The sequence below is a fragment of the Cygnus olor genome, chromosome Z, assembly GCF_009769625.2.
Source record: "Cygnus olor isolate bCygOlo1 chromosome Z, bCygOlo1.pri.v2, whole genome shotgun sequence".
Taxonomy (NCBI): Eukaryota; Metazoa; Chordata; class Aves; order Anseriformes; family Anatidae; genus Cygnus; species Cygnus olor.
Window position 1 is genome coordinate 2,976,580 of NC_049198.1, and position 23,400 is coordinate 2,999,979.

At 53.8% G+C, this 23,400-nt stretch overlaps 1 protein-coding gene across 6 annotated transcripts in view; it reads left to right on the forward strand.

Annotated features, from left to right (window-relative positions):
- Positions 1-23,400, forward strand: part of ZBTB7C (zinc finger and BTB domain containing 7C) — a 139,744-nt gene that overhangs the window by 90,106 nt on the left and 26,238 nt on the right. Inside the window, exon 1 of one of the 6 annotated variants that reach the window (XM_040540570.1) lies at positions 8,177-8,425. The exons of the other annotated variants lie outside the window; for them this stretch is intronic. Coding sequence (XP_040396504.1) covers positions 8,295-8,425 — 131 coding nt within the window. The 5' untranslated portion in view covers positions 8,177-8,294. Of the gene's footprint in view, positions 1-8,176; positions 8,426-23,400 lie in introns of those variants that run through there. 6 annotated transcript variants of the gene reach the window in all.

Sequence of the window (23,400 nt, forward strand, 5' to 3'; positions counted from 1 at the left end):
GCTGCAGCTGTGCATGGAGCAGAGGTCTCCCTTGTGCTGTCTCCACTGCTGTCAGGTCCCTTCTTGGTGTGACACAGTCAGTTTAGGACCCTGTAAGGTGCCCGAGGAGCAGAAATTCATCCCCCCGTCATGCATCACTTTGCATTTATTAAGGAGTTTGCCATTTGCTGCGCAGTTGCCCATTTGTTTGGCTTGCTGTGCAGTCTGGCTCCCTCGCGGAGCTCTAAACCATCAGCTTCCCTGGCCTTCCAGAAAGGATGAGATTTGCCCCCAGTTTTTCTTGTCATTACCTTCTACATCGTAATACCTCTTTTCACCACCCCTCTCTGTGCCAATGTACCAATTTTAGGTTAGTCTTTCATGGAAGTGCAACCCCTCATCTCTGTTTGTGCCCGCTTGCTCTCTCCCTGACCTGTTTCTTTCCCCCATCTTACCTCCTCCTCTTCTTCTCCTCCCTTTCCCCTGGCTCCCCCCGGCTCAGGGCTTCTGAAATAATAAACTGGGGCCTCCGGGCAAGGACAGAGGTGCTGGGGCAGGGAAGGCCAGCCCATTTGTGCTGGGGCACCGTTATTGCAGAGGCTCCTCCTGCAGGTAGCAGAGCCCTGGAACGAGCGTGCAAGTGCCTTCATCCCTGTCTGCCTTCTCATCCTCATCCTCTCACCCCTGGACAACTGGAGATTGCCTGTCCTTGTTAGCAGCTCGGCTGCTGCGGTATTGAACTCCCATGGGACTTGTGCCCTTTTAAATATCAATTTATTCCAGCGCCGCTTCTTCTGTCAGCTCAATCTCATCAGGGCACCAAGGCAGAATGGCTCTAGCTGAAGGCCTCCCTCACTGTCCTGGTGGTGAGAGCCAGGCAAGGAAATCACGGTTTTCCTCAGCGATGCTTTTATCCTCTTAATTGCTGCTGATTCAGCAAGGTGGGAGGCGGCGAGGGACTCTCACCTGCAATTACTATCGCTGCGCGCTCTGCACACGCTCGGGGGCAGCAGCCGAGGATGCCCGGGAGGTGACAGCCCAGCCACAGCACAGGCACATAGCTTTGGGTTTGTTAATGGGTTTGGCTGAGAATTTCCTCCAGCGCTGCTCGTAGCACTCCCCTTAGCTGCAACACCACACGTAGCTGGTAACTGGTGAGGTTGTCGTACAGATACCCTTCCTCCTGTGAGTCCAGTCTCGTGCTCTTGAAAAGGCAATGCAGTGACAAGTGGTGGCTGGAGCTAGGAGCTAGGGTCAGCTGTTGGGTTGGGTTGGGTTTCCTGGCTGCAGGATTTTGCTTTTTTTCTTGTTTAAATGTAGAAAAATGGAGCCTGGCAGTGAAGTCTGGGGGTACTGAGGTGTGGCGTGGGTGGCAGCAATGGGATGCTCCCAGAGGTGATTCGGCTTTTTGGCTCTGTATGTGCCAATTCTGGCTTGTTTTCCTGCAGCCTTCGCCTTCCCCAGAAAGGTTAAATATGGTGAAAAATGAACAAAAGGATGCCAAAGCAGGCACTGTGCAGTTGCATTCTGCTTTTCAGCTGCAAATGCCCCAGGCATCAATGCTGAGCATCACCAGCAACCCAAGAGAAAGCCCTTTGTGTTTGTTATATATTTATATAGATAAGATACATGCATATAATAACGATATACATCTATACCTAAATAGCACACCTCCAGAGCAGTGGCTTGCAGGGTGCATCCACACACTATCCCCATATTTCCATCCCCCCAAGGAGGGGTGCTGGGATTCACAGCAGTTCCCAAACACCGTGAGGTGTTACAGTGAAGTGCTGCCCAAGGAGTTACGCGAACAGAGGGGAGGTCAGGGGCTGACTTCTAGCATTCAAGTCCTCGCTTTGGGCAGAGATTTCTGAGAGCCAAGCTTTATTCTGGCAGAAAAAGGCACAGAGGGGTTAGATGGTCGGATGCTGAAGCTAGGTACATTCAGGAAAAAAAAAAAGATGCAAACTTATAGACTAATAAATTGCTTTAAACACTTCTAAGGATCAGGCCAAGCCCCTTACAACCAAGACTGCCGCTGCCTCTTTGTGCTGGGAGCAAGGGCCTCAGTGCAGAAGCGGCTGGGAGAAGCAGTTTGTTTTGTATGAAGCTGGAGGGCATAAAACTCCCTTGGGCTTGAAAATATTGGTATAAAATAAACTTGTTCTGGAGGCTAGATTTCCTATGAATTGCAGTCTGAAGTCCTTGCACAGTGTTAGGATGTGTGTTAAAATCCTGAATAACAGGGGCTGAGTATGGAGAGGAATGGGTGAAGGAGGAGAATGTTCTGCAAAGTTTGAAGAAGCGAGGAGCAGGGCACTTGGGGAGCGAGGAGCGAGCTCTGAAGGAGGAGGCAGCAACAACGGCGGGTTGATCAGCTCTGCTCAGCGTTGTGTGCAGCGCAGGTCCTCCTTCCCCAGCACGTGAGAGGAGAGGAAATAAAAGCCTGGCTTTTTCTAAGGAAAAGAATGACCTGCGATGTCAATTTTCTGCGGAAAGAGCGGATGAATTCAGTGTTTGCCTTTCTCACTCCATCCTGCTTCAGCACTTGGCTGCGCGGCTGGGCTGGCCGGTGAGCAGATAATGAATCTGCCGAAATGTGGTTATTGATATCGCTGAGATCATTATACCGAAGGGTCTTGTGAGCTTTCCCATATAAAAGGGCATTTTTCAGAAGGTTGCGGTCATGACATAAACAGTTTCATTTCATATGAAATCTCGGCTGGCGAAGTCCTCAGCCCGGGAGCACTTTTTAAATACATTATCGGGAAGGTAAATCAGGTCAGCTGCATTTTTTTTTCAGCCAGGAGAAGCAAAATGGCTCATTTGCCTCTCACTATTAATGCAATATTCTGCAAGGACCTATGGCCTGATCTGCAGCTTTTGAAAGCAGATGAGATTGTTTCCACCTACATCAGGGAGCTTCTGCTAAGTTGCTCATTCCAGGGTAAGGATAACTTTCGGGACTGTGGAAATGAAAGCAGAGGGTGAGCAACACACGAGAGCCGGGCAGTGATGAGAGCCCTGAGGCTGGCAATTTGCTCAGTCCCACAGGTGGGATGATGTGGACAGACCCAGCGAGGCATCATGCCTGATTTTGTGTGAGAGCAAAGCAAAAATAACTGCTAGAGAAATTGCGACGCAGGGAACACATTTCCAAAGCTGCGTGTAGCAATTTCACCGGGGTGGTGAATTGTGCAAGGCAGTTTGAAGTGATTGCAATTGAAGTCAGCTGAAATCTGGAGCCATCACTAGGATTTAGATATCTGTCTCCTCCTCTGTCTTGTCCCCTGGCAGATTATATTTGTGTCTCTTGGGTTTTTATCGCCAATCTCACGTTTGCTCTGAGATGCTGGGAAGGTTTCTTTGGCGTTGGGGATGGTAATATTTGTAAAGGACATCTCTGTCCTTTGTCCAAGAAGCCTCTTGGACATCTTTGGAGGCCTTCATCTCACCCAGCTTCATCTGCCCTGGGGGTGCCTGGTCTGGGGGGTGTCAGTGGAGGGACAGGTACCCCCAGTAAAACTGTGCTGCTCCATCAGGCTCTGTGAGGTGACTCCACGTTGTGTCTTTTACTATTAACGTGTGCATACTGTGTGCAAAGTGAGAGTATTCTGAACAACAGTGAAATAACTTCCACTTGTGCTTAGGATTCATCCTGTGGCCATTTATTTTTAGCAACCCTTGCCCAGCCCTGCACAAACACGAGCTGAAGTGGACCTGAAAATCCTTCTTGACAAAGAGGAAGGGAGGACTGAAACATTAAAAACAAATAAAGTGACCTGGCTCCTGCCTTCAGGCATGTATCATCTAACCAAGTAATCCAGCAATGCACCAGGCATTTAGATAGGCATGTGCTCAGGGAGGTAGGTGTGCGTGCACTTTATCTGCAGTGTTTTCCACTAGGAGCAGGAGCTGGTACCATTCCCTCCTCACGCAGGGCTCACACACCCTGCGATGTCCTGGTGAGAGTGACATGGCCCCGATCGTCAGCACCGAGAGCAACCAGCGTCTCGGCCGTGTTGGTGATGTCTTTATTTTGGTAGAAGGAGAACCAACTGGTGCATTTGGCCTGCAGCACCTCCCGGAGGAGTGCCCTTGGCCCCGCGGGCAGGGCTGAAGGACGCGGGCCCACCAGGCCTCCTGCGTCCCGGCCTGTTGTTCTCAGAGCTGGCCTTTCTGCCCCGCAGTGCCAGAGATCACCCTCACCCCCACTGTCCTCACATGCCTGTGCTGTGCACCACATCATTGTCATTCCTGTGGTGATTCCGTGACATTCAATGCCCCAGGGCTGGTGCTGGGCCCTGTGGGAGCTCTGAGAGTTCCACTGAAGCCATCCGATGGAGGGAGATCCCGTCGTGCAGCCTCATGTACAGTGTGTGTGTGTGTGTGTGTGTACATAAAGTATCATCCTGGCTGCGTCCAACCCCATTCCCTCCATAGAAACCCAACCATATTCATTTCTCCAGGACACCCCTGGGCAGCACAGACGGACCTGTGGCCCTCACTGACACCAGAGCCTCATCGAGCTCCACCACAAAGCACGTGAGGTCCTGTTGGAGCGATCCGATTATGGCCATGACGATTCCAAATGAGACACGTTACAAAATCATGGGACTCCAGTGAGGTGGTTTCAACAACAGACTTGGCCAGCACTCGTTTTCACTGATCTGCCTCTGAGCTCTGAGATTTTTGGCTGGGACTGTTCTGGCCGCAGCCATCGGCCGTTTTGGTTCAGGCTCTGTGTAAGCGGGGCTGCCTGATCCGTGGCGTGCGCGAAGGTGTGAGCCAGCCCCTCGCTGGGAACAGCTCCTCGTCTGCAGCACGTGGTGCTGTTAGCAAGGAAACCCTTTTTATGGTTCATCTGCTCCCCAGTGCCCACAGTTGTATTTTAAAGATGAAAAACCGGCAGCAATGCGTGCACTTTCCTAAAGCAGATGGGTCGTTTCCCCATCGTCCTTCCTCCTGTCCCAGCTGAGCTGGTGGCAGCTCGGCGTTGAGATGTGAGGCTGTGGGCTCTTCCCTCCACTTACTTTATCACCTATAAAATAAGGCCAACATTTGGAAGCACTTAGGCACAGCTTAACTTTATTGTCTGGGTAGCAGTAGTGAAGTTAATGGGGATATGCACCATAGCAAACGGAAACATATGCATGTGTGGGACAGACACCTTAGAGAAAACCTCGCTGGGCTTGTCAAAGTTTCCAGTTTGCAAGCAGTTTCTGTGGGATTTGGGAGGGGGGTATTATGTTGCTGGGTTTTATTTCTTACCAAAATTCACTTGTTTTTTTTTTTTTTTTTAGTGGCATGTTTTGACAATAAAATAAGGATTTTTAAAGAAAAAAATGTTTTCCTTTGAAAAATATGACTATTGCAGGAAATCTTACAAATATTACAAGAAATACACTGGAAAATATCTCCTGGCTCTCAGAAAGTTGGATTCCCTGAAACTGATTATTGGGCTCCAGCTAGCAAAAGTTTAAAACCGGCCTGAAAAACTCAGTTTCAAAAGGAAGCTGCAGAATTTCACAGAACATTTGTGCAAATGTATTCTTTTAAAAAAATCTGGAGAGAACAAAACTGTGTCAAACTTAATTTTGCCCATGAAAAACTTTAAATTTGATGACCTCTTCGTTTTCTAATTGGGCAGCCACCCTTTAAGCACTCTTTCTTCAGGACATCTTTCTATCCAATATACTCACAATTAGAGCTTTTCCCCTGGGACTCCAGGGCCGAACTGGGATTTGCAGCCTCTTCTAGGATTTCTTTTCCTGAGTGTTTTCTGTTACGCTTGCGATCTGCCCAGCTGAGGTGGGGTCTGCGAGAGCCTTTCCTTCTCTCCTTCCTTCTGCTATTGTTATTTCACACCCTGTTAGAAGCAGTTTATTCTCTCTTCCCTTACAGACTACGAGACCCGCTCATCCCTCCATCAGTGGTGATCAAAAACCAGGAACCAATTTCACATGGAAAATGGCAAATTATTTCCAGGGTTCAGTGGGGACCCATTTTCCACAAAATAGTCCACAGTGTTTTTGTACTCAGAGTCATTGCTGAGATGTTTCATTTGTCACTGTCTGCCCTCCAAGTGTTTTGCTGTATGAAAATGTTGGTTTTGGCTTGCAGGATTTTGGGGACATTTTTAATAAATGGGCTGGGGACATTTCCATACACACCGATTAAAAACCACCCTGCGAAATTTCACGACAAACAATGCACTTCAGTAGCATGGGATGGAAGTAATTGTTTCTCCAACAGATTGGCTTTTGCGGGTTGACAGGAGCAAGCCATTTTGACGGAAAAAAAACAGCTTTTGCAGGAAGAGCTGCTTGGGTCTAATCTGGAGCATCCCTGCTCTGGCTCAGGGTTGTTTCCTTCTCTCAGGCGCCCCTGCCCTTCAGTTTCTCGCAGCAAACACCCTCGGTCCCACATCTCCTTGGCTGCAGACCCCAGGGGACCGCCAAGCACGGGACAGCCGGAGCAGCAGGAAAAGCAGTGGGTGGCAGTTTGCGTTCCTCTCCGTGCCGCCTTGGCAGCCACTGGATGTTGCCCAAGTTTTGCTTTGCCCTTATCTGGGGCCAGACACATTGTTCGCACCGACTTCGTGTACTGATTTACCCAGACACTCCTTAGAAACCCAGCAGCCAGAGGAGCTGCAGATAGTGGTTTGGGTGTGGGGATGGAAGCAGCTTTTTTTTTTTTTTTCTGCTACAGACCAAGAGAGGGTGTAATAAGTTTCAAAAGTAAGCGTGCTGTGAGCAGGCAGCTCTCTCCAGCCGTGTCTGGGAGTGCCGGCCTGCCCCGGGCTATCTTACACTTGATTTTGCCTCGTGCTCCAGAAAGATTCCCTTTGTATAAACAATTTTGATTCGCCTTTGGTTGTGATTTGGGTTTTCGCATGTGCCTCTTTAAAGTAAGGCCAGCAGAAAGGTATGTGATGTGTAACTCGGTGTCCAGCTGCTCCCATCGGATTTATTGCCTTAACAAAAATCTGTATTTCCTCGTTGTCATGATACCTTTGCCAGAAAGGAACTAGTATTTTGTTACACGCGGTGTTTAACTTTGTGCTCGGAGGCGGGGCTGTTGAATTTGGGGCAGAACCTCCGGAACGAGCCAATTTCTTTGGTCTCTCCCAAAAAGAGAGCACTGGTAAGCCCACCCCATCTCACTGTGCATCCCAGTGCCCTGATGCCTGTGTGGCTGGGGCACACCGACACGGACAACACGGATGCATCCCTGCCCTTGCCAGCTGCACCCCACCCAACGCCCCGCTCTGAAGAAGAGGAGGGACCTGCACCAAATCCTGTTATTTCTCTCTCAACACCATGACCAAGCCCGTAGGGTTGCGTGCGCGCTGGGAAGCTGTGCCGGGCAAGGTCAGGCTGCATCCCCGCCAGCAGGGAACAATTCCTGCTCCACAGAGCCCTGCCGGGGCGAGGCGACACGCTCCGGTGAGCCGGGCAGCGGCGGTGTGGCGATGCCTCTGCCAAGAGGGCTTTGTGGAAGGGGACGGGCCCCGTGCAGGGGCAGGACAGGTTCTCTGCGGCCTCGGGGCCACCTCAGGTGGGCAGGAGGTGGCTTCCCGAGCCGGGCGCTGAGCGGCTGTCTGCACCGCCGGAGCTTTTTCCTTGGTTTTCTCTCCACGGGTAAGCTGAGAAGCCCCTCGCAGAGCACTTGGGAAAAGGATTTTGTGCTTCTCAAAGTCACTCAGCGCTTGCACCGAGTGCCCAGCTTGGGCTCTGATCCCCGGCACAGCGCTGCAGCTGGGAGCTTGTGTAAGCAAACCCGCCGCTGAACGTGCCTTGCCTTCCTCTGCGACCTTGCTTGGGTCAGATTAGCAAAAAAAAAACAAAACAAAACAGGTTTTTAGTTAAATTACATACGTCTCTTTTCCAAAAGACAAAAGGATTTGACCTGGGTTCAGGCAGATGGGAGCGCAGCTTGCTGGGGACGTGGGGCAGGGCGGTGGGAGCTCACCCACGGCTTCCTACACCCGTGCCTGGCTGGGGGTGGCCTGAAGCACGGCCACACCACGTGGGAAGCAGAAGGGATGCGATAAGTCCGCTTGAAGAAAAATTGGATTTCAAAAAAAAAAAAAAAAAAAAAAAAATCTTTGCAAAGAACTTGGTGTGCTTGTTTAAAAAGGAAACATGAAAAGATCCTGGTAAAATTGGTCCACGTCCCGTGTGCTGTTTAGACCTTAATAGTACAGGTGGACGAGGAGGGCTCGGTGCCAAATACTTTTGGTTTAGAGGGAGTGGTGGGAGTGAATTCTCATAACCGCTCCTAGAAAGGCTTAACTTTCCTCACACAAATCAATGACAATCTCCACTCGGCTGCAGACACCCGGGCAGCAGCCTCGCCAGCTCCGACTGCAACAAAGCAGCAAGTTTTATGATAGGCAGCGCGCGGCGCGGGGAAGGCGAGGGTCGGCACGCGGAGCAGAGAGGTGGGTTGGGTGCTGTACTTTTCCACATCGTGCCTGGTTTCCAAAAGATCCGATTTTATTTTTTTTTTTTTTTTTTATCCTTTCACGGCTTCCGCGGTTTATTTAAGTGAGGGGGAGCAGCCTGAATTTCATGCTCGGAGGCTAATCGTGTTCTTTTCAGAAATCGCCCCAGCTTGTTCAGCGATCCCCTGCAATAATCTATCACCATTTACACGCATTTTTAATTGCTGTTTCAACTCACCCCTGTGATCCTCGCTCCTATTTACTTGCTTGGTATCTCGAGTCTTTACCGAGCCCGGAGATTTTGGCTCCGTATCAACACCTATACAGTACGGCTTCTCGTTTTGCGGGGTTTCTTCGCAGGTCCGGTTCAGTTATTTGTTTGTTTGCTCTAGATAGGAAGACACATCTGCTAATACCTCCTGCTGGGTAGGCAGAAGGGCGCTGAAGGGGCAGGTGATTAATATTTGTCCTGGTTTTCCTAAGGTTAATTTTGTTCCGGTTGCTCTGTACGGAAAGCTTGCTGAAAAAAAAAAAAAAAAATAGTTAAAATAGAAATATTTTAATAGCGGGTTGAAAAAAAAAAAAAGTAGTTGGAGCAGACTGCGTGCTCGGGCAGTGCGGGCTGGCCCTGCTGCTGGGCACGGGGCTGGGGCTGGGGCTGGCACGGCTCAGCCTGCCCTGCTCGCCCCCGGCCCCACGGGACACGAGCAGGGCTTCGTCCCGCGCCCGGGCATCCCGGCGGCAGCTCGGGCTGGAATCCCAGTCTCAGTCTGGAAGTTTTTGCTGCTTTTTTAGCGAAGAGGACGCCCCCGGATGGCATGTTTTACCCCGCTAGGGTTTAATATTTTTAACAGATCCTTGTTAAGCGTAAATCGCCGTGCTGTTTGAACAGCACAAAGTCCCTCCCCGGTTCTGGAAGCTGGGATCTCTCCACCAACCCTCCTGGGTGACTCCCAGAACCGCACCACGGATAGGAACAACGGCAGCGGGCCGCAGTTTTGTTTAAGGTTTGGCTGAATGAAAATCCGACGGGAGGAATGTGCTCTGCAGGGGAGGAACCGGTGCTCGGAGGTCTCGGCGCTGCTTTTCCAAGTGCGTTGCGTGTGCGGAAATGTTGCCTTTGTGCAGGGCCCCGGAGCTTGTCCTGCCCCTGCAAAGGTCGGGGCAGCCACCGGTTCGCCTGGCTGCGATATTTTTGGGGGGATAAGTCTGCATGTGGTGGGTTTCCCTTCCTTTCTGCTTGGTGGTTGAAGACTGGGGGTTACGGAGGGGTTGTGCCGAATGGATCCGGCAGCCAGAGGCAGCGGGGACGCCGAGTCCCGGGGTGCAGGTGCTGGGTGACGGCCAGCGGAGCTCTGCCCGCGTCTCCAGCTCCTCCTGACGCACAGCAAACCTGGGGGCTTCTCGGCATTTCTCCTGGGGATCTGCCCCAGGGTGGCCGAGTAAATATCTGCCTGCCTGGGGACAGCGGGGCTGGCCGGGGGGTGGGTGGGGGTGCACCCCGTGCCCCGAGCAGCCACGGTGGCTTTGTCAAAACCCATCTGTGCCTCCCTCTGTGGTGTCCTCTGCGGAGCGGTGACCTTACGCACTCAAGGCCTGATCCCGAGCAGGTTTCCTCCTCTGAGTCATCCTTAGATAAGCAGCTGGTTTAATGGAGGTGGGCTGCCTCTTGTAGGGAAGGGGCTGCGTTTTCAGGCTCCGTCTGTTCCCTCGTGCTCTCCATCCCACCTTCTTGACTTCCTTACAACGCGTTTGGTCATACAAAGCCCTGCAGAGGACATGTGAATCCTGTCCTCTCGATCAGGCAGGGTCCTACACCCACTTTCCACTGGTGCTCGGTGCTGTTTGCTCAGGTGCCAGGTGATGAAGAGTCAGACCTGGCATGTTAGAGCATCGAGCAAGCATCAGCTGTGAGAGCCTGGGGTTTTCCAGCAAGCCTGGGGCTGGCCAGCACCTCATTCTCTTTGCCTCCTTTGAAATTCCTCCTCTAATTAATAAATAAGTGGCAAGTTTCACTCACATAATTCCAGAGCTATTGCTTTTAATTAAATAGCAGCTATTAAAATACTTCTAGAGTGCTGAAGCCTCTCTCCCCAGTGCGTAGTCCTTATCGTTTTTCCATTCAGTGTAACCAATGGAAAGGTTTTATGAATTCGGAAATCATTGGGAAGTGACCCCACAGACCTCAGAGGCTGGGCAGTGGGGTTTGGGAGGGTTTTTTGCCCTCGCTGAAGGACAGGGACGGGGTCAGCATCGGGATGGTGCAGAGGAGCCGATGTGGGTCAGCAAGAGAGCTGTGCCGGTTGTTTTCCTTTGCCTGCGAGCTTCAGAGATGAATAGAGGGAGGGGATGTGGGGCCGGGATACTTGTGCCGAGAGCGGTTTGGAGGCATCTTTACATTAGTCAGAGCTTTTTGATTCCTTACTGGAAGCGTGCGCCCAATGCCCGTTGCTCATAAGCCTGTGTAATTTTCAAGTGTTGCTCATGGGAGAAGCTTCCCCTCATTATGCATTTATTTCTCACGACTGTTTGATTGTTTTCTTCCTCATCCCTCAGAGAGATGTTCCTGCCCCTAAGGAACGGGCACGTGGTGGCCACAAACACTTTTCCAGGACACAGCTTTTCGGGGGAAGGATACCACATCCAGAGGTTTTGTGAGCCGTGGGGCGGCAGCAGCCAGCTTCTCCCGCTCCCGTCCACCTTCACGTCCTTCCCTTGGTGTGTCCAGTGATCTGTGACCGTGTGTCCAGCTTCCTCGCCACAGCCAAGCCCATTGGCACCCCTCAAACACCCTTGCTCCTCCCTGCAGCCCTCCCAGCCCCTCGATGCTGTCTGCAGGGTCAGCCCCCCATCCCCTAGGGGAACCCCTTTGGGATTGGGGCACCCAGCCCTTGCAGCAGAGGAGGGGACATCTCACCCCGTGGCAGGTCCCCACGGCCTCCGCGTGGGTCTGGGCGTGCGTGTGGACGTCAGGACCATCAGATGACATCCACCTCCCGGGCTGTGGGGAGAGGCAGCCCGGCAGCAGTCCCCCACCCTGCCCTGCCCAGCAGCGAACCAGTTTGGGAAGTGTCTCCGTGTTGCCGGCGGATGAGCCAGCCCGGGAGGAGGTAGGAGACCACTTTGGATCGAGCTCCTGGCACCACTGGGAGGAGGCAGGGTGGAGGGATGGAGGCCAGCCAGCTTCCTAGCTATGCAAACAGCCCACACCCATGCTCGGTGTTTATCCCCGCCGAGCCCGTCACCATGGCATCTGGGCACCTTTTGCCAAGGTGAGCCGAAGCTGATGGAGCGGATCCGCTGCCAAAGCCCCGGTTCTCTAGGCATGTCTCTGGGAGGTCTTCTGAGATCGGCTGGATCTTCCAGCTCTGCTGGGGCGGTGAGAACTCCGGTGCTGTGCTGGGACCGCTTCCTCCGTCCAAAATTTGGGCCCTTCCACCCACGCGGGTTGGGGGATGCTGGTGGTGCCACCAGGAACACTCGGGGTTGTGGCGCGCAGCCTGGGGGACCGTTGGGGATGTATAAAACACCCCCCCAGCTTGCTCACCGAGCAACAAGCTTGGGCTGCTCTAGTGACCTGCTTGGGCCACATCCCCTAAAACTCCCTGCCCTGAGCGGAGGAGGACGAAGTAGGTGAAGGGACAGAGCTGGGACAGCTCTGCGTGGCTGGCACAGCCCCAGCCCAGCCAGAGGAGCTGAAAAAAAGAAAACAGCACAGAGAGAAGCGAGGCAGCATTGTGTTCCGCAAGGTATATAGCTGAAGGGGAAAAAAAAAAAAAAAAAACAAAAAAAAAGAAAAAAAAAGGAATCTTTTTATTGTTGTTGAGCAATTTCAAAATGGGAAATTTCCCCTCCTGCCCCGGGGGCCGCGGTGCCTGGGTGAGTCACCTGCGGGAGCCGGGCTCCTGCCTGCCCTCTCCCTTCCCGTCTTTCTGTCCGGCCCGGCGGGGCGCAGCGGGGGATTTCTGCCTCAGCTGTGCTCCGTGCACGGGAACTATCAGTGTTTGTGAAAGCCGAGGCGGAGCGGTGGGACTGGAGACGTTGCTGCCTTCAAGCCAGGCCAGGTGATGAAACTGGGGGCAGCCTCGGATGAATTTGGTGCTTCCCGTTTCCTAGGGGCTGCCTGGCTGTTGCTCCCCGGCTGGTTTTGTATCTGCACCCACACCGCTCCAGACAGGACTCCGAAAGTCCTCCTGAGCGGGCAGCTGTGCCACGGGCTTTGGAAGCTGCAAGGGAACAGGCACGTGAAGGTCCGAACACCCCAGGGCGGAGGTGGTGATTTTCTTCCAGGGCAGCATGGAGGTGTCCCGGAGACCTGGCTGCTCCTCTGGCCTCTGCCACCACCATGGGCTGGCTCACCTCACCGCCAGAACGCAGCACTTCCCTGCGAGCCTGACTTGGTTCACTTCTGGCAAATTCTGCCCTCTTAATCCTGTCTGGAGATAAATTAAAGAGATTAGCTCCTCTGTGCCTTAATTTCCCTGCATGTAAAGTAACTCAGTGATCATCTTCCGTGGGCCTTGGTCTGGTTTTGAAGGGACGTGCAGATCCTCCGGATGGAAGGTGGTGGAGTGAATGCCGAGTGTTATCTCAAGTCAGGATGACAGCTTTCCTGCAGAGGGTGGTTTTACACTCGTGGCTGCAGAGGAGCAGGCAGGTTGCAATATTTGAGCCTTTCCACCGTCCACCACCGCGCACTTTCCAAACAGTTTTGCTGCAATTAATTACAGTGTAATTAAAGCAGAACGACAGTGCTAACTAAGGGCGAAATCTTGAGAAACAAATAGTGTTTGGGTTGATTCTGTAATTGCTCCGGGTTCCCCAGATACAAATTACACTGTCAGGGCTCCTGATTTATGGGAGAGCTGTACACGCGCGAATAACTCCGGGTGAGATCACGCTGCCTGCCTGCCTGCGTGGGCTGCAGGTTTGGGCGGCCGAGCCCCACCGGCCGTCCTTGTGGGTGACCCCAAAAAGGCGCAGGGCTCTTCCCCTGACGTGGTGAAGCGTCCCACGGCGAGCAGAGCGCGAGTGGGACTTGCTTCCCCGCTCTGCGTCGCTCCCTATGCTTCTCAGGATGCCTCCTCCTGGAGGTGGCAGTGCCACCTTTGGGGACACGGTGGGCAGAGGCCACCTCTGTGGGTCCAGGCAGGGGGCACGGCACAACCCGGTCCCTGGGGAGCAGCTTTTTGCTGCCTGCAAAGCCCCTCGGCCGGGCTCTAGGGCAGGTAGGCTGCGGTGCCCGATGCTATCTGGCGGGCCCCTGATAAATAGCGCTGGAGCACGGTGACTCATCTGGTGAAGGTGACCCGCGGAGGGAATACAAAGAGGTTGTGCCCTTATCTGCCTCTCGGCGGGGGGGGCGGGTGCTTTATTTCAGAGATTTCTTTCCTCCGCTCCGGTTTCCAGCCGCAGAAGGAATATCAGGCATTGTTGTCGCTGTTGGTGCAGGAAGTCTCTTTCAAGATTAGAGAAATGGAGTGGGTGTTTTCTCGCTTCTAATTAAGAGGAGAGAACTTGCGACTTTTTAGCAAAGGAGCCCTGCCTTACAGCCGCGCGGAGGTCGTTTGAGTTAATGCATTTCAGCAAACAGGAACAAAACCCCAAAGTATTCAGACGTTGCTGCCTGGCTGGAGATTAAAAATAGTGAGGTACGCTTCTAAAAAAGTCGCGAGACCGAGTTAAGAACAACGAGATGAGCTGCGAGCATCAGTCCTTACAGTCAGACTACTCCAGGCTCATTTTGTACCTCGGAGGGCAGAGATCTTGGCTGTGGGTCCCCACCTCCCGATGTCCCCCCAGTGTCACACCGAGGGCATTTAGCCGAGCAGCGACCACAAAACCCCACGTTGCTCCTGCACCTCCTTTGCAGCAGTCCACAGCAGGCTTCTGGTGTGACTGGAAAGCCGTGCCGTAACTGGAAAGCCACGGTCTAACTGGAAAGTCGTGGGGTAGCTGGGAAGCCGTGGTGGTTCACGTTGCTGTGGGCATCTTCCCCCGCCACGTTTTGGCTCTGGGTGCCAGAGCTTCCCGGGAGCCCCCGCATCTCCCAGCCCGGGCTGGCAGCCAGGCTCCTGCTCTGGATGCCAAATCCAGCGCGGTGAGACAGAGAGAAGGAGCCCTTACGCTGATTAATTTGCACCCGCGCTGCTCTTATCCTGGTTTCAAAGTAATTGTCTCTCTTGTCCACAATTTTCTCTCCTTACATTTCACTGCATATTTATTAGGTTTTGTGAGGCTATCTGCAGCCACATTAAACCAATTTACTCCTTGAAATGTCTGACCTTTGATCTGCCAGCCACTGCCTTTCAGAGCCAGAAAAAGAGCCTTTAATAACGTGTCACATGAAAGGCTCGCTGCAGAGCCTGTCACTTGCAAACCTGACTCCAGTTAATAAAGTATCGGATGAATCAATTATTGCCTAATAATTGTTACCTATATTTTTGTGCTAAACAAGGAGAGTATTTTTCTGCTCTTTCCCCGGCCGCTTTGTAATCTCCCATTAGATAAAACTAATAAGCCAAACGCATGTACACAGCTATAGCTAATATTTCTCAAGCAGCGTCTGCAACCTTTGTAGCCTCAGCTCAGCTCAGCTCCTGGCAGATGCAGGGACTCCTGCGGAGGTGTTAGACTATCCGGGGGCATCTTGTTTCAGGAGTTAACCAGCTGGCATGTGTGTGCCTCCTCTCACGGGGGTTCAGAGGTGGTCCCCACGTGCTCTGCCACGTGCTGTGTCCCCTGAGCCCACCCAGCATCCATCCACAGCATGCACGGGAGAGGAGAGGGGGGGTCAGCGGGTTGCAAAGTGCTCTGCTGGAGCTGTTCTGTGTGTTTTAAAGGCGAGCACAGTGAGGCAGGGGGGTGTCGAGAGCTGTCCATCGCAGCAAGGCCGGGTAGGGGCCACCAGACTCTGCCCGAGGACCCCGCTGCTGCCTGCCACCCCGCAGCGTGCCGGGCACCTCCTGTGCCCTTGCACACCAGGGCTGGATGCCCAGCACCTCTTCCTAGCACCTTTCTCTGCTCACGGATAGAAAAGCTGCCGGGCTGCTGCAGTGGCCAGAGCTGGGAAGAGTCAATCTGGGAGGTGTGAGGGGTACCAGGGGTGCTGCTGGCACTTGGGCACAGCCTGCTCTCTGTGCTGTGAGAGGGTGCAGCTCCCATCACGGTCACAGCCACATCCAGCCACTGGGTACCTAGTATTTTACACTCTTGTCATGTATTTGAAGTGACCAGCGTGTTATCTCCTACCGCTACGGAGTCGTTTAGCTCTCAGGGCGTTGCTGAGAGAAATAGAGGCAGATCTGGCTAAGCTGCTGCAGCAATACAGATTGGTGGCTGGAGCTGGTGGGATGCAGGGCAGCTCCCCGGGGGTCCGCACCAGCTTGTCGCAGCTTTTTGGCCTCCAGGCACATTTCTGCCCTGAACCCCAAACCGTCATCTGTGGCATCGCGCACTGGCTCTGAGAGCCCCCTTTTTTTTTTTTCCAGGCTGTGGGCTCGCAGCACCTGGTTTGAGCTGCTTTTTGGGGCGATGGGGAACATTGTTCAGGTCATCCCGGAAACCAGAGCATCCGTCAGTCCCCGGCGGCACGAGGCAGCATCGTGCCTTGGAGGCACTGCTCTCCTGGCAGGTGGAGGGGCTTCGCCCTCCAGATTGGGTAGGTTCTGCAGAGAGATGCTCCAAAGGCAGTTGTGCCTGGCCACGCCACCCTCCACATCAGCCAGTGAAGGTGTCTTCAGGCTGGGAAGGCTTCTGCTCCATGATCTCTGCACCGGTGGGGGTAGGGGTCGGGTGATCAGACCCCACCTTGCTGTGCCTTACACCTCAAAGAGCGGGCACAGCGATGGCAGCTTTCGTCCTGCACCTTTTGCTTCCCTGCCCCAGCGGCTGGGAAATCCCTTCACCTTGCCCACACGCCGCCTCCCATCAGCCTTCCCGGTGCCGTGAGCAGGGAGCAGCTTTCCCTGCCGGGGACATCGATCCCGCTGCTGAAAGCAGCAGCGAGGCAGGCGCGGGTTTCACGGGGGCGCAGTAGGCCGGTGAGGTTTAATCACGGCAATTACAGTTTCTGTCACCTGCGAGGCTCTCCGATGCATCACTCCGAGCCAACGCATTGTCCAGGAGCTCTGTCTCGCTCCCAGTGACATCTCGACAGGGCAGGAGCAGGCTCGGAGCAGAACAGGCGGGTACAGATCCATCCTGGGGGTGGCCTTGGCAACGCACTTTGGCATTTATGTATTATTTATTTGCCGTCTCTCACGTAGCTGCCTAACGGCACCAGCCTTTCGCGGAGCGAGGCGAAGGGCTGAGAAATGCAGGAGGCAGCCCAGGTCTCCTCTCGCCGCTTTGATCTTCCCAGGGTGACTTCTCGCTCGCCAGATGGGGAGGGATGTGCTCCTGACATCCCCAGCCCGCAGCACGCCGCAGACTCTTGGGTTTCAGGGGAAGGGGAGCCATCTGCACCGCTCGCTAGCACATCTGTGCTGGCTTGGCTCGGCAAGGACTTGGTTGCGAGCCTGTAGGGTTCGTCTTCAGAAATGCTGGTAATAATTGCCATCGAGATGGAAAGTGTTAAAAGCCGGGGGAAGAAGAGGTGAAGAAAACCGGGGAAGCTTGGAAACACCACGGGCTGATCATTCTTTCCGTCACTCGGGTGTGCTCTGAGAGCACTGACAGCGCCGGGGGTTTGCAGTCGGTGCTGTAGGAGGCTGTGTGCGAGGCGCTGCCCGTCCTGCGTGGGGAGGGAGGTGGAGGTGAACCTTGCTGGGGGGGCTCAGACCGAGGGATGGGTGGTGGAAGAGGGAGGGCAAAGGGCAGGGTGGCACAGAGGATGGCTGCCACCCCCGTGACATCTTCATTCCTCTCTAGATCTGTAGCACATCGCCCTTCCAGAGCCAGGGGTCCCACCATCCCCGCCTGCCCTTTGGTTTCACAGCCAAACCTCTCCCCGGGGCTCCCTGCCTCTAAAGCTCACATCAAAGCATTGCCCATCTTTATGAAATTCCAGCCTCGGATTCAGGTGATCCTGAAGCCCTTCACAAACCCGAGTTTCTCACATGCATTGAAGAACAAGCGTACCAAAACAGACCCCGTTCCCTGTCTCACCCACCTCGTTTCGGGTGGAGGCACCTGACTGACCTTACAGCATCAGCACCAACCCAAGCCGTGTCCCGGGGGGCTCCACGTCATTTCCCAGCCCCGAGCCCCCCGGTGCTCAGCTCCTGCTCCCCGCCGTACCCCGGCCCCGTGAGCGAGGGGAAGCTCAGCCCTTTTGACCTCCAGCTTTCCTCCTCGGGAGATGAAGCTAATGCTTACTGCCATGGCTTGCAGGGACGCTGCTAGGATGAATTAGCTAATAGAGCAAATCTCACTTGCCTGCTCCGGCGGGGGAAACCGCCGTGTGGCTGAGTCTAATCTCATTTACACGGGGCTGAAAGCGGTGCAGGGGCTTTGCCACTCCTTGGGTGGGAGCACCAGGATCCGGCCCCTGGGTGGCAAAGAGCCCGGGGTTTCGCAGGATGCAGATGTCCTCCCTGCAGATGTCTTCCTGCAGCAAAACCCTGCCTTCTGGGCCGAGGGGAGCCTCCGGGAGACCGCATAATTTCAAGGCTCGCGGTGCTGTCTCTGCAAAGGTAGATTTGGTTTCTATTAACGCGGGGATAATAGGGCGGAAAACCTGGCTGCAAGATGGCGCAGGAGCAATTACAGCGGTCGCTGGGCTACGGTGGCCGCTTCCCTGCAATTATCCCCCCGCGCTGCAGCGCAGCCCCCGGGGTTTGTGCACGGTGGCAAGGTCAGGGGCAGGAAAGCCCTGACGCGATCCAGCCCCCGGGGGCATCCAGCAGCTGAGCGGGGCCGCAGTGCTCCTGTGGCTTGCTCCCAGTACAAAACCAGTTCAGTGGTGCTGGTGGGAGGCTCTGCAGCTTTGCACCCCTCGGGAATTGGCGCGTTGAGCTTCGCACGTTGCCAGCATCCTTGAGGAGGGTTAAGGGACGGGGATGGTATTGGGGTGGGGATTTGGGAAACTGGGATATTTCCCTCCCTGTGCTCTTGTGGAAAGCCAATTTGCTTCTTCATCCCTCGGCTGAGTGGCTGTAAATATGGTAATAGTGTAACGGAGGGGTGCAGTGGGAAGAAATACACCGGAGCAAGGGAGATGCTCAAAGGCAAGCTACCCACAACGCTGAAAACAAAGGAGACCTTTCCTAGAGCTGTGCAGGTCCCGTGACAAAACACCGCACCCTATTTTACGGCGTCGCTTATGGGCTTCTCTGTCTTAATGGCAGGTTGCAGCTGAAAACGCTGTTTTGTGGGGGTCTGGGTCGCCCAGGGGTGCCTGGCTGTGAGCTGGGTGTGCTGAGCGCACGGGGGGCTCCGCACAGCTGAGCGCCGGCTGCCTTTGGCTGTCTTGACTCTCATTGTGATGGATGGTGTTGTGGGGAAGCGGTGAATGGAAAATATATGTCAAGGATAAAAAGTGATACTTAAAGGACAGGAATAAAGCCTTTCTTGTGAGAAGAGCCCAGATCCAGTCCGTGCTGTTTCAAATTAAGTTTTCGGTTTCCTAAAGGCAGCAGACAATGCTTCACTCAATTCTGTCCCCACTGTCATTAAAACTCGAGTGTGTTGTCTGGATATAGTATTTTGCCCTACCTTAAGAGCTCTAATCTTTTTAGGACCATTTCTCGTTGCTATCTGCAGACACTCGAAAGCCTTCTCGACTGCGGAGTGAAATACAATCCCTGTCTTCGGGAGCTTTACCTCCCCTTTGTCTTCCGCAAAGACAGAAGGAAAATAACCACTTAACAAATCTGCCATGTCTGAATTTCCCCCGTCCCCCCCTCCGCAGCTATCATTTGTCGCGGGCTGCTTTCTCCCGGTGCCACCCGCCTGTTGCAGGGGGATGGCAAGGAGCCTTTATTGTTTGCCGAACAATTCCCTGCAATTTGCTCTTCGCTATTTCTTTCGGGCTCCTTTAATCCTTTTCACTTGCCGCTGCTTATTTTTAGCTCGCGCTCCGGCTCGCTGCTTCCCAAACTGTTTATGTTTGGAAAAGCCCCGCTTTGCTGCCGATGGCACCTCTTCGGAGCGTGCCTGCAAAGCCTTCCCTGCCCTCCCCTCTCCCCGACGAGGCTGGGAGCTCGTGCCTTCTCCCGTTTCCATGTTTTCCTCGGGGTCTCTTTGGGTTCCTACAAGCCCTGGACACCCACTTTCCCTCGGGGCCAAAACCCTTTTCCTCTTGCTCCTGAGCCTGCTGCCGGGCGAGCCCTGCCGTGCCTGCTCAGTCGGGTGATTTCTTGTGTCCAAAGTGCAAAGGAGAATCCCCAGCTGCTGCTGGGTCCCCGGGCGGAGGGGATGGGGCCGGGGGGCTCCTGGAGCAGCCCCCTGCCAGGCTGGGCTCGGGGCCGGTGCCGCTGTCCCCGAGGTGTGGGTGCGTGGCGGTCACCGCGCTCCGGCCCCTGCCCGCGGCCCCGCGAGCTCCGGGCAGCCTCGAGCCCCGGGGTGAAGCTGAGCCCAAGGCAGAGAGCCAGCTCCCGCTGATCCTCCAGATAAGGTGGTGGATTGGGATTTGGAAGAGCTGACTCCAAATTTTGGCTCTGCCATGGGCTTCCTACGTGGCCCTAGGCGAGGCGCGGAGTATCTCTGTTCCTCATCTGCACAAACGAGGTAATCTCTCTTTTCTCCCACTGTTTATTTTGAGCGCAAGCGTTCAGGGACAGGCTGCTCCTTCTCCTGTCTTGTTTATACAGTGCCTGCGAAGCGATGAGCATCCTGCTCGTAGCTGTTAGGCAAAGGTGCAGAGTAAATGGTCACTGCAATTAGTGGTAGCCATAATAATAAAAATAACAATAAACCCTGCATCTTGCACAGTTAAACGCCCAGGCTCAACTTCAGATGCTCCCAGGTCCCATCAGCAAACAGTAGTAGTGGGGATTTTTATTTCCTTGCCTTTTGTATGTTGGTACGGCTATGCCCTGCTCCTGCTGCCCTGATCTACAGCTGGAGGATCGAAATCCATCCCTTCCCCTGGCCTCACTCAGGGCTGAGATTCGAGCAGGACTTTCTTATCTGTGCAAACGTTTCCTGATCTGCTCCTGCTGACTGCCCCAAAGGCAAACAGCAGCATCCAGGGATCCTGAGCATAATCCCCTTCTGAGCTGTATTTCACCTCTCCTGGCGGTCCCATCTCAACCCTCATTAATATTGCAGCATTCCTCCTCGGGAACACTGCCTGCCCCTCTGGATGTCTCTGGGCTGTGTATTTGGGGCTGTAAGTCGTTGCCTGTGCCCAGCATCCCCCAGTAATGCCAGTGCCAGCTGCCAGCCCATTGCCCTGCTCCGCATGCCAGCTGCGTTACCGCTTTTGCAGATCCATCATCATCTTCATCACACTACGTGCCATTTTTGCAATGGACAGGTGAGTTTCTGGTGGAAAAGCAGCTTGGCTTTCCTGACCCCAGAAATGGTTAAGAAAAGGATCGGAAATGCTCGCCGTTTCAGGTCTTTTTATTTTTCCTCTAAGACACGCTGGTGGCTGGAGGCACAACCCCGGAGCTGCATCTTTAATTCCTGTTTTCACGAGCATCACTGCCACGGCGCTGTGGCTTAGGAGGAAAGTGGGGTCTCTGTTAATAATCTTGCTGACAATATCTCAGACTGGCAAAAAGGAGTTATTTCTGCTTTCTGCTAATAATGACCTGATTTTCTCTGTTGTTGTTCAACGTGAGATGCGCTCTCGTTCCCATTTCCCTTTAATAAGTGTTATTTTGTTTCCATTATTACTCAATAGTAAAATCTCTTCCCGTCGACTTTAACAGAAGTAGATTTACGGCTATGAAAATAAACTTGGGCGTGATGAGATCTTGTCGTTTTATTATCTGTAAAGTACTCCGCATGACTTTGTAGTTATCAGGATGTAATTATACATTTAGATTTTTCCATCATCTCTGTCTTTTTATTTATTTCTTTATTTATTTTTTAAGAAGGAAACGGTGAAAACCCAGAAATCCGCACTTAAGAACAAGTTGAAATGTAACCGCCATTGACTTCACCCTGGCTCCTTTCAGGGGCAAAAAATAATCTCCGCTTGCCGGGTATGGTGCAGATCTGCCCGAAGTGGTGTTCGTGTTAAGACACATCGCCGGGGTTTTTTCATGTGCGCGGAAAATGCCGGCGTTTCCTGGTTGGAGATGCAGTATTTACTGCTCCCTGCGCGGGGCTGGGTGTTAATTGTCGTCGGAGGTGCTGGGTGTGGGCGAATCATTGTATAATGCCCACACCCTTCGGGTGGCTTAGGGTGCGGCGTTGTCTTTGCCTCACCGTGCAGTTTTAAGATGTATTATTACCCAAAAGGAACACGCCCTTCCGTGCCTCCTTGTTTTTATTAGGGATCGCTCTGCCCCGCCGTTCCGAGCGCCTGGCACGGCGGCCGCTGGATGCGGAGCCGGTGTCTCGGCCAGCCCCGGTGGGGCCGCTGGAGCTTTGCAGGGGGGAGCAGGTCAGTTTGGGTGTCCTCTCCATCCAGGAGGCAGAGGCTTTGGCAGTCAGGCGGCACGGCTGGAGGCGCTGGTTTCACCCAAGTGGTGCTCAGACCTTCCCCTGATGGGCAGCAGCGTGAGATGGAGAGATGGGGAGCGCCGGGGGGGGACCTTGGCCAAGCACATCCTCACTGCATCCTGGAGTGAGCATTTTATGGACTTCAGGAGGACTTGCCCCATGCAAGGGCTTCCACGGGACTTTCTGAGGTTTGGCCAGGCTGCTGTAGCTCTGGCACCTGGTTTCCGTGCCGTCCCACACGTCACGTCACCCTCACCTTCCCACCTCCCCCTGAGAGAAGGATGACTCCCCAGTAGCTCCTCAAGGCCTTCATCCAGGTGGTGCTGGCTTGTGACAGTGCCCGGTTATGACCAACCGTTTCTCCAAATGAAGCCTTTTCTTGCAAGCTTTTTAGGACAGAGCTGTCCCACTGAAGAGCCCGCTTGGCCTTTTCCAAGCACACCACATCTCCACCCGGACACAGCCGTGGTGACTCTTCCACCACCTCTGCCCAGCCGGCCCTCGGGAGCATCCGTGGTGTCAGTGTCCTTTGCTCACCTCGAGGTCACCGCTCTCTTCTCCAACCACCCAGTTCTCATCCCGTGAAGGGTTTTATTACCTTTTCTTGCCTGAAGTAGGGGCTATATTTAAATGACACACATCCAAGGCCGACTCGCAGGGAAGTCTCACCTTCCCCGTGCCACATGATTGAATAGGGGGGCAAAGATGCAACCCCCTTATTACAGTAATGTAATTTTCCATCTCAAATAGGAACCAGGGATGTTTTAATGATTGGGCTCATTAGATGGACTTTCCACTTAAAGTGTCTGTCTGGCAATTAAGGCTGGGAAAAGCATGACTGATGACCACACCTTCTGTGACTTAATGGGGAGTCTGAAGGCTGATCTTATTATCACACTGATACAGTCTGTGATAAAAAAGAATTTAAGATACTCTCCAGAGATTTATTTGCCCATTAGGAAGCTGCCAGGAGAAGGTTAAGGGAACTCGTAAGGTCAAAGCTGAACAGAGAAAAGTACTAAACGCTGGGGATCGGGGTGAGCCGTCGGAGGGGACAGAGGACACGGTTTCTGCTCTTTGCTCCGCTCCTGACCCACCGCGCGCCCCTTCCCGCATCGCTTGGTTTCTGGTCTCTCTGCTGTCAGGCCGGCGACCAGCTGATAACCACGCAGGGCTCTCCGCAGCCCTGTGGTTTGCTCCCCGGCAGGATCTGGCGCAGATGCTCCGCCTGGCCCGGCGCACGGCGTGATCCCGGGAGCAGCCTCGCGCGGGGTGAGCCCTTACGGCGAGGGGAGCGCAGCCTCTGCAGTTCGAGGGATTCAGACAGGCACAGGGCGACGGATTCCAGATGGATCCTTTCTCCTTTTTCCTTTTTAATCTTTCAACAACAAACAGCGTTCACCCATTTTGGG